The 16050-nt window shown below is 36.4% G+C and overlaps 3 protein-coding genes across 4 annotated transcripts; all 3 read left to right on the top strand.

Moving 5' to 3' along the window:
* The first annotated feature begins 1063 nt into the window (after positions 1 to 1063).
* LOC148266248 (uncharacterized) lies at positions 1064 to 1866 on the top strand. The gene is made up of 2 exons (XM_088218520.1): positions 1064 to 1513; positions 1645 to 1866. Exons 1-2 carry the CDS (start codon positions 1064 to 1066, stop codon positions 1864 to 1866), a joined length of 672 nt encoding a protein of 223 aa, XP_088074646.1.
* Positions 1867 to 6509: 4643 nt separating this feature from the next.
* Positions 6510 to 11105, top strand: LOC110812787 (C2 calcium/lipid-binding plant phosphoribosyltransferase family protein). Of its 2 annotated transcripts, none has more exons than XM_022039633.2 (2): positions 6510 to 6708; positions 7936 to 11105. In XM_022039633.2, exon 2 carries the CDS (start codon positions 7984 to 7986, stop codon positions 10987 to 10989), a length of 3006 nt encoding a protein of 1001 aa, XP_021895325.2. In that variant the 5' UTR covers positions 6510 to 6708; positions 7936 to 7983; the 3' UTR covers positions 10990 to 11105. The 2 variants fall into 2 exon arrangements, with proteins under 2 accessions (XP_021895325.2, XP_088073892.1); XM_088217766.1 differs by lacking the exon at positions 6510 to 6708 and adding an exon at positions 6763 to 7292.
* A 1451-nt stretch (positions 11106 to 12556) lies between these two features.
* On the top strand, positions 12557 to 14185 carry LOC110812752 (xyloglucan-specific galacturonosyltransferase 1-like). Its single transcript, XM_022039595.1, has one exon. It carries the CDS (start codon positions 12557 to 12559, stop codon positions 14183 to 14185), a length of 1629 nt encoding a protein of 542 aa, XP_021895287.1.
* The last annotated feature ends 1865 nt before the right edge of the window (positions 14186 to 16050 follow it).

Raw genomic sequence — 16050 nt, 5'->3', positions numbered from 1 at the left:
TTGATGACATCTATGGGGGGACTAACAATTACAATATCATTAATGTAAATCAATAAAATAATGAATGAGAAGTCAATAACTTATGTAAATAGTGAGTAATCCGACTTGGATTGATGAAATCCAAATTGAAGTAAAATATCAATGAATTTTGAATATCATTGTTTTGATGTTTGTTTAAGACATAGGATGAACTTGTGAATTTTGTAAATATTGGACTCAATATTTATAGACTCCTCTTTTCTATGATGGTTGGAAAGAAGTTCCATGTATACTTCTTTATGTAGATATCCATTTAAGAAAGCATTATTAACATCAAGTTGATCAAGATGCCAATTTTGACTTGTTATCAATGCAAGTGATAATTTGATTGTTACTAGCTTAACAACTAGAGAGAATACCTCATTAAAGTCAATTCATCATGTTGTTTGTGTCCTTTTATAACTAGACAGGCCTTATAACACATTATAAAACAATTAAATTTGTGCTTTATTTTGTACATCTTTTTGCATCCAAGACATGTTTTTCAAATGGTAACTGAACTACATATCAAGTATGATTATGTTCCATAACTTTAATTCAATTACCATAGCTTATTGTAAATGTTGATGCTTGACTACTTCATGATAAAAACTTAGTTTAGTTTGAGAAGAGATAGTCATCACAAAATTTTTGTAAGAATAAGACAACTTCTCATAAAATAAAGATCGGACCAATAGATGTACCACTATTAAAGTAGTAAGGAATTATTGCAATGAAAATCCTTGAAATAAGGTGGAGGTTTAATTGTTTTTTATGATATTCAAGGAACGATAATATTACTTAATTGCTGAAATTAGGTTTATTAATATTAAGATCAGAATTAGAATTAGTGATATCTTTGGTTGTACATTCTGTTATGACCGTTTTTGTCTTTTTGCTCTTTTGTACAGCTATTTATATTTTTCATTATATTATTCATCAATGAGAAAATCAGCAGATTATTCATTCTTTGTTTTCTAATATGGTATTAGAGCAATATTGCTCTTGATCTGCTGCCAAATCGCGCCGCAATTTATCTCGCTAAATGGCCAGAGGTGGTGATTCCAGCAACCCCCAATCAGATTCTTCCACTGCTCACAATCCGCAAGCTGGTCAAGCTGCAATGAGCGACGATATTCATAACCCCTTTTTCCTCCACAGAGGTGACCATCCGAGATTAATCCTGGTCACCCACGTCTTGAATGGAAAAAACTACAACACTTGGGAGCGTGCGATGCAGATTGCGTTGAATGCGAAGAATAAGCTACGCTTCATAGACGGTTCGGTGCTGCAACCCGACAGTACAGACTCCATGGCAGGAGCATGGTCTCGCTGTAACTCCATGGTGATTTCATGGCTTCTCAATACAGTCGCGAAGGACATCACGGATAATCTGCTTTACCTTGAAAAAGCTCAAGCTATTTGGTCCAATTTACAACATAAATTTCAACAAAGCAATGCACCAAGAATATTCCAGTTGAAGAAATCCATGAACGTTTTCACGTAAGGCTCCCTCACTGTGAATGCATACTATACCAGAATGAAGACTATGCGAATGAACTAAAAACCTATCAACCTGCACCCGTATGCCATTGTGGTGGAATGAGGGCTTGGAACGATTACTAGGAACAAGAGCTGGTGATGCTCTTTTTAATGGGACTCAATGAATCATACGCCGAAATACGTAGCCAGATTCTGATGATGGAATCTTCTCCTTCGATTGCAAAGGCCTTCAGTTTAGTAGTGCAGGAGGAGCTGCATCGTTCTATAGGAATCGAAGGGGCGCCTTTTGGTTCAGAAGCAGTTGCAGGCATATGCACTATTGCCCTAGCACAAGATGGAAGATGAAGGCCTTTGTGCTCTCATTGTGGGCTCATGGCCATCTTGTGGACTGCTGTTATAAGCTCCACGGCTACCCCATCGGTTACAAGCCCAAATCCAGGAGCCCACTTACTGAAGTCTGAGGTCAATCTGAGGCCCATGCCATATCCTTTCATAATCGTTCAACTCAACATGGAAATGGGCCTAGAGGGCCTACAGTCCATTATTTCCCTCAGCCCACTACTGAAACCCATAAGCAGCAGCAGAAACCACAATCTATTCCCAAATCTTCTCAGGCCCATGTGAAAGGGCACAGCTCGAGGTCTTCTTCCTCGATCATGTCCGTGACCGCCCCTGTTTTCGCTGCGTCTCCAGCCTTTGACTTCAGCTCCACCGCTTCCGTTGCCGCACTCAGCCCATCGTAGATACAGAACATAATAGCCTATCTAAGCACACGCCTCTATGCTCCGTTCTCTGCCTCTGTCACACCGGCTCCGGAAGTTGCCTCCACCTCTGCCTCCATTGACACCTTCAATCTGCCAAGCTCAGGTATACCTCCGTATTGCTTATCTCTTTTTACACGCACACCCACCTCGACAGTGTGGCTTCTTGACACAGGAGCCACACATCACACTTGCTGCCTTGAATCCCTCTTTACAACCCTTAAGCATGTTGAACCCCTCCATATTAATTTACCTAATGGTAGCTTCGTGATAGTCAATCAAGTCGGTAGTGTGGTCTTGACAGAATCCATAACCTTATATGATGTTTTGTATATTCCTGAATTTACTTTCAATCTCATAAGTATTAGTAGTTTGATCACAACTCATTCCTGTGCTGTTAATTTTTTCCTTAATTCATGTGTCATTTAGGACTTCACTCGGGGATTGTCGATTGGGAAGGGTAACCGTGTTGGCAATCTCTACTACTTAATTACTGAGAATTTTGCTTGTAATTCAGTTAACTTTGATCATGTTAATACTAAAATTCGTCTTTGGCACTTTAGAATGAGTCATCTATCTCTTGTTAAACATCAATATTTAAATAAAAAATTACAAGTTTATGATGTTTCAAGGAATGTTCTTTATCATTATAAAGTTTGTCATCTTGCAAAACAAAAACGTTTACCTTTTATTTCTACAAATAAATTGTCTAATAATCCTTTCGATTTAATTCACATTGATATATGGGGTCCTTTTTCCGTTCCCACTACAGAAGGACATAAGTATTTTCTCACTATTGTTGATGACTGCACTCGGGCTACATGGGTATACATTATTCGAAATAAATCCGATGTTCACTCCACATTTCCTAATTTTTACACTTTTATCCTCACACAATATAAAATTCCAATTAAATTAGTGAGGTCTAACAATATACATGAACTAAGTTTCCAGTCTTTCTTCAAATCCAAGGGAATCCTTTCTTTCGATTCTTGTGTTGAAACTCCATAGCAGAACTCTATTGTTGAGCGTAAACACCAGCATATTCTAAATGTTGTACGTGTTTTACTCTTTCAATCTAATGTCCCACTAATTTATTGGGGGGATTATGTCCTGACTACCGTATACATCATCAATTGCACTCCATCACCTTTACTATCCAATAAAATACCTTTTGAGTTACTAAATAACAAAAAACCTTCATATGACCACTTACGCACTTTCGGTTGTTTATGCTACAGTTCCACACTCGAGAGTCACAAACATAAATTTTCATTCCGCTCTCGTGCTTGTGTCTTTCTTGGCTACCCCTTTGGCTATAAAGGATACAAGCTCCTTGATCTTGAAAGCAATCAAATCCACATCTCACGGCACGTCACATTTCATGAGGACATTCCCTTTTTCTTCCCTACCACACACTGACACCCACAATGACATCTTTCATGATAGAGTTCTTCCTACTCCTTTTAACAGTGGGATTTCACCGCCCATTGATACACCACTACCCCCCACTCTTTCCATTACTACTTCTCGTCCTCAGTGTGTCACTAGACCACCGTCCCACTTGTCTGACTATCACTGCTACCACACTGCGACCATCAAAATCCATCATCCCTTATCTTCCTTCCTCACCTATAGTAAAATCAAGCCTCATTACCTTAATTACATATTTGCTCTTTCTTCCCACACTGAGCCAGAAACCTTTGCCGAGGCACTCCGAACACCAGTATGGCGAGATGCCATGAATATGGCATTACGTGCTTTAGAGAACAATCATACCTGGACTATCGTTTCTCTTCCGCCAGGCAAGAAATCAATTGACTGTAAATGGGTGTACAAGATCAAATATAAGGTTGATGGATCCATTGAACGGCACAAGGCACGCTTTGTTGCCAAAGGTTTTACACAACAGTTTGGAATAGACTTTATTGAAACTTTTTCTCCTGTTGCAAAATTGGTTATTGTGAAAATTTTGTTGTCTCTTGCTGCTATATTTAATTGGAGTCTTACTCAGCTTGATGTTACTAATGTCTTTCTTCATGGAGATCTCGACGAAGAAGTTTACATTTCCATTCTTCTAGGATATTCTCCTCGAGAGGGGGAGATTTTTCCACAACATATTATTTATCGATTGCATAAATCCATCTACGGTTTAAGACAAGCTTCACGATAATGGTTCCACAAGTTCTCCACCGTTATGAGTCAAGAAGGATTTCATCAGTCATAATGCGATCATTCACTATTCATTAAAAATCAAGAAGGTACTTTCTTGGTTCTTCTGGTATATGTTGACAACATTGCGATAGCTAGCAATAATGAAGGAGTCGTCAATAATTTGAAATCCACCTTGAGACAGAAATTCAAAATGAAAGATCTAGGGCCTCTCAGATATTTTCTTGGATTGGAAGTTGCAAGAAACAATGATGGTATCACACTCTGTCAAAGAAAATATGCTATCGATTTGTTAACTGAGATATGATATTTGGGATGCAGACCTTCTTCGATTCCTATGGAACCCAATCTTAAAATGTCAAAAGATGATGGAGAAATTCTTGAAGATGTCACAAGTTACAGGAGATTAATTGGTAAATTACTGTATTTGACTATCACTCGTCCTGATATTTGCTACTCTGTCAATAAGTTAAGTCAGTTTTTGGCTGCTCCTCGGACAAATCATCTTCAAGCTGCGCTACACATCTTACAATATGTCAAGAAAACACCTGGACAAGGTCTTCACTTTCCTTCATCATCAGTCATTCAAGCTAAAGCCTTCTCGGATGCTGATTGGGGTACTTGTCTTGACACAAGGAGATCCTTGACTGGTTACTGCATTTTTCTTGAATCATCCCTCATTTCGTGGAAATCAAAGAAATAACAGATTGTGTCTAGATCATCCGCAGAGGCAGAATATCGGTCAATGGCCCATACTTCATGTGAAATAGTATGGATCTTAAATCTGTTACGGGATCTGAAAGTGAGACACCAAGGATCAACACTGTTATATTGTGATAATCAAGCTGCACTGCATATAGCTACCAATCCAGTATATCATGAGCGAACAAAACAAATTGAACTGGACTCTCACTTTATCAGGGAGAAAATTCAAGATGGAACACTGAGGACCATGCACATTTCCTCACATAATCAGTTGGCGGATTTAATGACAAAGACTCTTCCTTCTACACAGTTTCATAATCTTCTGAGCAAGATGGGTACAATCAATATGTACTCTCCATCTTGAGGGGAAATATTAAGATTATAATTAGAATTAGTGATATCTTTAGTTGTACATTTTGTTATGACTGTTTTTATCTTTTTGCTCTTTTGTACAGCTATTTATATTTTTCATTACATTATTCATCAATGAGAAAATCAGCAGATTATTCATCCTTTATTTTTTAATAATCAAAAGAAATCAATTATGACTGAGAGTGAGTTTTTAATGTAACTTTTACAATAATTAAAGATAGTGGTAATACAAAATATTGAAATAAATCCAAGACTTCAACTTTTAAATTTAAATGATGGAAAGGAAATTAATCTTCATGAAATGGAAACAAAGATAAGACATTCAAATATTCAGAGACATAATGCTCCAAAAAATATTTGTAAAATAATTCATATAGAGACTTATTGTTAAGTAAACGAGAAAACATTTCATTAATGATGAATGATGCACAAATTATTCATTCATTCCAAAACTGTAAAGGAACTTTGGACTAAAAATACAAGATTCAACAACATTTAAAAAATGTTAATGTTTCGTCTCCACTCCGAGTTTGTTTTTGGAGATTTATACAAGAAAATTAATGCAAGACTCCATTTTGGAGATTAATAAAATCAGTAAAAACTTAAAAAAATTTAATATATATTTATTTATTAATTCTCACGTCATAAAATATTTGTTAAGCACTCTAAAAATACATATATAAATAATGAGATTTTCCAAATTTATCTCAATAAATTACATATAAAATTATGAAATTTCTAAACACAAGAGGAGTGTTGGATCAGCTAATGTAACTAGTGTATTTTAAGTTTTATTTTTTTGGGTATATTTTTAAAATAAACTTATAATTATAGTTTATAAAATTGTTTAAATCACTCTATAGTTAATTATTAGAGAGAGAGAGAGAGAGTAAATCAGAAATGAAAAAGACGTGGTTTGTTTTGGTATAACAAAACAGGGAACACTACCGGCTATTAATACTGTCTGCAGTAGGCAGTTGCTTCGTCGTTTATAAAAAACAAATCTCTTCCCTTCCCTCCTTTGTTCTTTTCTCTCTTTTATCTCTCCCCCCTCAATCCTCGTGCCCTCCCATTCCTCTCCCTCTCTCTGGTTTTAATGCCCAGTGCCCTCCACCTTCTGTCTCCTTGAAGATGAGATGTTCATCTTCTGAAAATGGCTGAAATCTCCACATTAGAGGTAAGTTTTTACTTTTGACTTTTTTCAAGGAAACAATATTTGCAAGCTAGCTCCAGAATGCTTGATGTTGAATTGAGATTGTTGTCTCCAAATTTTATAATCACCTGTGGATTTTCAGCTAGAAACTTCATTGATATCTGCTAAGAACATGTTCATCGTAACATCTTTTTCACTAGAGGCTTGACGAACTTTTTTGCTTTCCTTTTGGTCACTCATACGTTACGTGTAAGATTTTGTCCGTTTCTGTTCAAATACTTGGTTCATGAGAAAACTGAGTTAATAAAACTAAACGTTTAAACTCTTTCCACGTCCTTCTGCCTCCTGGAGCACTGAGTTTTGTAACTTGTGTATCCGTTTTCATCTGCTCTTGGCAAATCCTTCTTAAACTACTTCTGGTTTGCTACATTTATCTATCAGATTCGCACAAGCAACTGCATAGATCTTTGCGTTTGTTGTGAATATCCAGTACTGTAGCTCATGTGGTGGAACCGTACATCAAGGATCTTAGCTAAACGGTTGAGTGTCATATGCTCATATATATTTTTATATTTTGTTTTACTAGAGAAGTTCTGCACATGCTTAAGGTAAAATGGGTTGACCTCGTTGCCTTTTCATTTCTAATTTAAAACTCAGCATTATTAGTTCTCTAATTTCGTGGATTTGCTTTCTTTTCGCTATAAAAGAAGGTTTTTAGCAATATTTAATCAGTTACCAAAATAAAATAATGAGTGGTGATTGATTCAGATCTTCTGCACTCTGTTATTTGGTTTAGTTTATTTTCTCCTTGTTCTGCTCTTCATAACTATGAGCACCATCTTTTTCATGTATTTTTCTACTTCTAAGACTTCAATTTTGTCTTTGTTGGATGATGGAATTGGTTCTGATGAGTTTTAAACAACGTCTGCTGTTTCATTCGTCGATATTTTTCAACTAATTTTCCTTTTCTCTCACAAGTGGAATACAATCTTGTATGTGAAACCTTCAATTTATTTTATATGAAAAATTGGAGTATCTATTTTGCATCTAACATGTTTATTAATTAAGAAATGCTACTAAATCGGAACCAATTTTTTTGTTTCTTATTGTTTTCTTTTCTTCTGTTATTTAGTTGGGAAGTGGCTTAATTTTGTTCCATTTTTACACAATGCTTAAATACTTGACATGATATTCTGTTCGAGATTTTCACTAATAATCCGCTGCTTAATCTGTAGTTTTCTTCCTTTGCAGTTGTGTTCTTAAGTTTCTTTCCTGAGATCCTCTTGTCTATAGATCATCATGAACAATCTTAAGCTAGGGGTAGATGTGGTCAGTGCCCACAATCTTTTGCCTAAAGATGGGCATGGCTCATCCAGTGCCTTTGTGGAGCTATATTTTGATGGTCAGAAGTTCCGAACCACCATCAAAGAAAAGGATCTAAACCCCGTCTGGAACGAAAGCTTTTATTTCAACATCTCCGATCCATCCAGCCTCCGTTATCTGTCCCTTGATGCCTATGTTTATAATAACATTAAAGCAACCAACACCAGGTCCTTCCTCGGCAAGGTTTGCCTTTCTGGGTCTTCTTTCGTTCCTTATTCAGATGCTGTCATCTTACACTACCCTTTGGAGAAGCGTGGGATTTTCTCACATGTAAGAGGAGAGCTTGGCTTGAAAGTGTATGTTACTGATGACCAGTCTATAAAGTCTTCAACTCCACTTCCTGCTGGTGAATCTGTTGCAAGTAAAGATGCCAGCTTACACGCCCAGACAGTTTCAGCTCCAGGAAAAAGTGAAAGACATGATACAAGGCATGTCTTTCATCATCTCCCCAATTCAAACCATCATCCAAATCAGCATGCAACATCTCCTCAAGCAGGTCATCATTATGTAACAAAGTTTCAGGCTGATGAGATGAAATCTGAACCGCCACCTCCTAAGATTGTTCGGATGTACTCTGCAATGTCCTCACAACCTGCTGATTTTGCACTCAAGGAGACGAGTCCTTTTCTTGGAGGGGGAAGAGTTGTTGGTGGTCGTGTCATTCGTGGGGACAAGATGGCAAGCACCTATGATCTTGTTGAGCGAATGCACTTTCTTTATGTGAGAGTTGTTAAAGCTCGTGATCTTCCTGCCATGGATGTTACAGGGAGTATTGATCCATTTGTTGAGGTAAGAATTGGAAACTATAGAGGAATTACAAAACACTTTGAGAAAAAGCAAAATCCAGAGTGGAATCAGGTGTTTGCCTTTTCAAGAGAGCGGATGCAAGCTTCTGTTCTTGAAGTTGTGATTAAGGATAAGGATTTGGTCAAAGATGATTTTGTAGGGATAGTAAGGTTTGACATCAATGAGGTTCCACTACGTGTTCCTCCAGATAGTCCTCTTGCTCCAGAATGGTATCGACTCGAGGATAAGAAGGGAGAGAAAGTAAAGGGTGAGCTAATGCTAGCCGTCTGGATTGGCACCCAAGCAGATGAGGCTTTTCCTGATGCATGGCATTCTGATGCAGCTACACCTGTTGATAGTGGGCCAGCCACATCCACTGTGATACGTTCAAAGGTTTATCATGCTCCAAGATTGTGGTATGTCCGTGTTAATGTGGTTGAGGCACAAGACTTGGTTCCAACCGAGAAAAACCGGTTTCCTGACGTGTATGTTAAAGCACAGATAGGGAACCAAGTTTTGAAAACAAAGATATGCCAGGCTCGAACTCTGAATGCACTATGGAATGAAGATCTCTTGTTTGTTGCTTCTGAGCCCTTCGAAGATCATCTTGTTCTCTCAGTCGAGGATCGAATAGGTCCTGGTAAAGATGAAATACTAGGGAGAGTCATCATTCCGTTGAACACTGTAGAAAAACGTGCTGATGATCGAATAATTCATTCTCGTTGGTATGGCCTGGAGAAGCCGGTTGCTGTGGATGTTGATCAATTGAAGAAAGATAAATTTTCTAGTCGTATCCATCTTCGAGTTTGTCTTGATGGAGGATATCATGTTCTTGATGAATCCACTCATTACAGTAGTGACCTCCGCCCCACAGCAAAACAACTATGGAGGCCACCTATTGGAGTCTTGGAACTTGGCATCTTGAATGCGGTAGGGCTGCATCCAATGAAGACAAGAGATGGCAAGGGTACATCAGACACGTACTGCGTGGCAAAGTATGGCCACAAATGGGTCCGGACCCGCACAATTGTGGACAACCTGTGTCCAAAATACAATGAGCAATACACTTGGGAGGTGTTTGATCCAGCTACAGTTCTCACCGCTGGGGTATTTGACAACAGCCAGCTAGGGGACAAAGGTTCCAGTGGAAACAAGGACCTAAAAATTGGCAAGGTTCGAATTCGAATATCAACACTTGAAACAGGCCGTGTCTACACGCATTCTTATCCTCTCCTGGTTCTTCATCCTACTGGAGTTAAGAAAATGGGGGAGTTACACTTGGCCATCAGATTTACATGCACATCTTTTGTAAACATGCTTTATCAATACTCCCGGCCACTTTTGCCGAAAATGCACTATGTCCGGCCTTTCAGTGTGATGCAGCTTGACATGCTACGCCACCAAGCTGTCAACATTGTAGCGGCAAGATTAGGTCGAGCAGAGCCTCCACTTCGCAAAGAGGTGGTTGAATATATGTCCGATGTTGATTCACACCTTTGGAGTATGCGCCGAAGCAAGGCAAATTTCTTTCGACTGATGACAGTTTTCTCAGGGTTGTTTGCTGTTGGGAAATGGTTTGCTGATATTTGCATGTGGAAAAATCCTGTTACCACAGTGCTTGTTCATGTCCTGTATCTCATGCTTGTGTTTCTTCCTGAATTGATTTTGCCCACCATCTTCCTTTACATGTTTCTGATAGGGATATGGAACTACCGGTATCGACCTAGGTACCCTCCACACATGAATACAAAGATTTCCCAAGCTGAAGCAGTTCATCCTGATGAGCTTGATGAGGAGTTTGACACATTCCCAACTAGCCGGAGCCCGGAGCTAGTGAGGATGAGATATGATAGATTGAGAAGTGTGGCAGGTCGAATTCAGACTGTAGTTGGTGATATAGCAACGCAGGGAGAGCGGTTTCAGGCACTATTAAGCTGGCGAGACCCTCGTGCTACAGCCATCTTTGTCATATTCTGCTTGATAGCTGCCATAGTTTTGTTTGTTACACCATTCCAGGTGATAGCAGCTTTGGCTGGCTTCTATTCAATGAGACACCCAAGATTTCGTCACAGGTTGCCATCGGTGCCCATCAACTTCTTCCGACGCCTGCCTGCCAGGACAGATAGCATGTTGTAAACTGTGAGTTATGTGGACTTGAATTCTAAATAAACGTGAGCCGGGATTAGGCCATGGATGATCTGTAACTTAGCATACTGCTAAAATGTAGAATAAAATCTTATCGTTACTGGACACTAGTACTCCTTCATTGGTGACTAAAACTAAAAACTTTGGCAAATGAAAAGTGAGTAGTTTCCTCTGTTAGGTTTTATTATTAGGAAAACTTGCTCAGGCAAGTAAGCCTTTGATTTTTACAAAATCTGTATGTGTTTATCTAATTGAGTTTTAACAAGGTGAAAAATTGACAACAACATTTTCTTTTCCATCTTTTAATTAATTTTCTTCCAGATATTTTAGGTTTAAGAATGGTAGAAATTAGACGGAAATCGCATTAGACATGTATCCATATTCTTGAGTTGACTTTGTCATCATGCGCTCATGTCAATCATCTTTCATTTTCTTCACTGATTTCCTGTTGACATTCATGGGATGAACGTCTTTCTTTCTTATTAGTTGAGTTATTATCTATATATATATATATATATATATCTATCTAACTTTATCAATACGTACATATACATATATAGGTTAGTGGAGATTTGTCAGATTTATAAATCAATATATCTACCCACAGTACACAACCCAAGCCCCAACGTGCAGACAGAGAGGCGTGCTTTTTGTTATTCATTCCATAATAATTGTTAATCTTAATGCAGCAATTAGATGATATCAAATTGTATTTATTTTAATTCTGACGTTCGTAGTTAATAAGAAGGTGGATTTAAAGTTAAAGGATTTGTGACTTCCTGTAATTTTTTTAGTAGGTTTTTATATTATTAATTGTATTATTATTAATATACAAAATATATGAATTTTTATTATAAAAATTTATTATTATTATTATTATTAAAAAAAAAAAAATTCGGATCAATTCTTCCAATCAAATAATTTGCCTGGGATACTACAGAAAAGAAAAATTTACTTATGTCTTTTTAAGATTTCAATCACCAATACATAACAATTCTTTTGGAAGTAGGCATTTATTTTGTATAACATAAGGATGCAAATTTACTGATATATACGTCTTATACTAATAATTTTTTTAAACAAAGCAAATATGTATTATCCTCCAATTAAGTTGTACTATTAATGAACGTTTGAACGTTTGAAGTTAAAAATTTTAACAATTTTTATTGACTTACTAAGCTTCAATTTTTAAGAACCATTAAAATAAAAAATTAATTAAATTAAAAACGTTTACATTAATTAAGATAAACATAGTATGATGCCATAGCTTTTCCTTTCAAAAAGTATTGTTTTGAGTCTAATTTGTATGGTTTTATTATTTTAAAGCAATTTACGTTCCTTCCCTTATATACAGATATATTTACATATACAGAGATATATGTTGACATTTGTAGATTTATAAATCAATAATATATATCTACGTGCAGACAAAAGAGAGGCGTGTTTTATGATACGTGCAGCCATGTTTCATCAGAACAGCATCGCACAGTCTCCTTCCTCTACCATAAAACCAGAGCTAAGAAAGTTTCATGGAAGACAAACTACATACTCATAAAAAATGGCCATCTCTGTGTCCAAAAGAAAACCTAGATTACCATCCAAAAGTAAGGACGAAGCTTATGAAGTTCATCATCAACACCATAGTTGTTTATATACAATCTTGTGCAAAATTCTTTACAGAATTCCTTTTGCAATCTTCCTGTTAGCCATCATCTTCCTCTGGTCTTCCTCCACCACAATCATCTCTGGGAAAATCGTTCATGTCTGTCTTTCCTCGAGAAAGCTCAACAATCTTTACTGCCTTTCTGCTGGCTCCCAGCCTGGATTTAACATCCCGGTTGATGTTCCTCTAAGCAGCAATAATAACTCAACAAGTACAGTTTCTACCAGCATTGTTGATGGAGATGATGATGATGATGATGTAGCTACTGCTATTAGATCGGTTGAAGAACAGCTGAAAGTTCATCGATCATTTGTGTCGAACAATAATTATAATGAAGCTAATTCCTGTAATGGGAAGGGGGTGTATGTATACGATTTGCCTTCAAAGTTCAACAAGGACTTGGTGGGTCAATGCAGCGACATGATTATATGGACAGATTTCTGCAGATTTTTCAAGAACAATGCATTGGGGGAGCCAATTGAGGAGCTTGGAAAAGGGTGGTATCACACTCACCAGTATGCTCTGGAGCCAATTTTCCATGCGAGAGTTTTGAAGCATCCATGCCGGGTTTATGACGAGAATCAAGCCAAGCTATTTTATGTACCTTATTACGGCGGATTCGATATCTTAAGATGGCATTTCAAGAACGTTTCTAACGAGGTTAAAGACAGTCTAACGTTAGAGTTGATGAAGTGGCTTGAATCCAGAAAACCATGGATGAAAAATTCGGGGAAAGATCATGTTTTTGTACTGGGTAAAATCACATGGGATTTCAGGAGGAACAATTTATCTTCATGGGGAACAAGATTACTAGAGCTTGAAGAAATGAAGAACCCAATAAAGCTTTTGATCGAGCGGCATCCATGGGAGATCAATGACATTGGAATCCCACATCCAACTTTCTTCCACCCACATTCAGATGATGAAGTTATTTCATGGCAGCTAAAGATCATGAGATCGAACCGTAAAACCCTTGTTAGCTTTGCAGGAGGCGCAAGACCTAATGACCCAGAAAACATAAGGTCAATTCTGATTAACCAGTGCAATGGTTCTAACAGTTCTGCAGAAACTAACGGAAGGTGTAGGCTTTTCAGCTGCAAAGCAGGTGGGTGCAACCATCCTGGATCAGTCATGACTCTGTTCATGGAATCAGAATTCTGTTTACAGCCTCCTGGTGATAGTGCAACGAGAAAATCAGTATTTGATTCGCTTATTTCGGGTTGTATTCCGGTTCTGTTTAACCCATTCACAGCTTATTATCAGTATCCATGGCATCTACCAGAGGATTATGAAAAATATTCAGTGTTAATAGACCAAGATGATGTGAGGAAGATGAAGGTTAATGTGGTGAAGAGGCTGATGAATGTGCCATTGAAGGAAAGAGAAGATATGAGGAGATATATTGTGTATGAGCTCTTGCCTGGTCTGGTTTATGGGGATTCAGATTCTCAATTCCAGAGATTTCAAGATGCATTTTCCATTACAATGAATAATTTACTTGGAAGGGTTAGCAGATTGGAGTGAGTGAAATACAATTCTATTTCTATCACATTATTTAGGTTAGCTTATAAATGATTTTTTTTTTTTTGGTTATTTTTCTTTTGATGTAGGTCCGCTTTGTATAATTAAACAACATTATTAGAATTTATTTATATGTTAAATGTTATTGATTTAAATATGGACAAAAAATTTAATATGAATTTTGTGCATTAGAAATTTATTACACTATTAATTTTATGAATTTTGTATATTAGAAATTTATTACACTATTAATCTTTTAATATGATTTATAATCATATAACTATAAAAAAATTTGGACATACCAAGTGGGACAAATTAGATCATTGTTACACCATTGATGGAACTATTTTGGGTTTGGATTTTGAGGGTAGTTTTAGAACAGTTATACGTGATTCTTTAGGTAATGTATTGTCTATATTTTATGATCGGATTATAAGATATGGATCACCATATTTGACTAAATTGTTGAGGTGTTGCCGGACTTTGCAGTATATAGAGGAGAATTTTCAGAGACCAAGAATTATGGAGGTTGATGTTCAGAGTGTTGACAACTGGGAAGGATGATCACTCTGAATTCGACTTCATTATTGTTGATTATCGTGCGTTATTACAACAGAGAGCAAATGTTTCGATTAAGTAGGTCAAACGACAATGTAATGTAGTAGCTCATGAGATAGCAAAAGTTATTCGTCTATATCAACATTTTTATGTATGAGATATGTTAATTCCGGACATTACTGTTTGGTTTCTTAATTAATACAAGCGATTACTATTATTTTTTTAAAATTAAATTATTGTTATAATGTTTGGTCAATAATGTGAATTTGTTTTCTTATTTTAGCATAAAAAGTAAATTATCAATTTATATAATATTTTAAACTTGTTGGTAAAAATAGAAATAGTTAAAAATAACTCTCATACAAAAAGTAAATAATATCTTAAAAATATAATAAAAGATAAGTTTTTATGTTATTGAAAGAAAAAATACATTATAAAAGAAATTTGCATATACTATTAAAAGAAAAAAAATTGAGTGGATAGTATGTGTAAAATTCCGAAACCTTAAAGGGAAATGAATTCATAAAATTAAATGTGGAAGCGATTAATAGAGTTATGGTTTACATTCATTATACATAATTTAGAATGCCCAATAGGTTTATGAGAATATCTCTTCAGAAAGACAAACTGTAATTAAAGAAATGAAAAGAAGAACGAATACTAAAGTACCCTAAGACAACCTTCATTAGTATTTGAAGGGAGTCCGGGTAATGAACTAATCACAACTTTCTTACAGATCGAGATCTAGATTCTAATCCTCTTGATCTGAAATGGTTAATGAAAGGGTAAGTTACACTACTCTAGTAAGAATTATCACACTAATCACAAATACGGAAACTGAAGATTGATAAAAATTAGAAAAATAACAAATGTAGCCCCTTACTTTATTTAAATACCTTTAAATTTGAAGACGTTTGTTTAATATTAACTATAACGAGTTTTTTAAAAACAACCTATGAATACCTATATCCATACTTTTCACTTTCACGTATAGGAGAATAAGAGACAATAACTTTCTTTTCTTACCTGCTTACTAGTACCCTTGGGGGTCTATAAGGATGTCTCCCCTATTTGTGAACCCAATATTCAATTTTACAATTGACCGACCACATATCTCGTTTGGTTATGGGCACCAAATATTATATCGCCTCGATACCCCGTCCAGTATGAGGGTGTGTAACGACCCCGGAAATTAGAAAGGAAATGTATATAAAAATTCTGGGTGCGGAAGCAAAATAAAAAGTTTGATTAATATTCCTTACACAATAACCAAACGTACTAACAATATCAAAGAATAAGTTAACTAAAGG

The sequence above is a fragment of the Carica papaya genome, chromosome 4 (genome assembly GCF_054855325.1).
Source record: "Carica papaya isolate Zhongbai chromosome 4, ASM5485532v1, whole genome shotgun sequence".
NCBI lineage: Eukaryota > Viridiplantae > Streptophyta > Magnoliopsida > Brassicales > Caricaceae > Carica > Carica papaya.
The sequence above is the reverse complement of the archived record's forward strand: the minus strand, read 5'-3'. Positions and strand labels throughout refer to the sequence as shown.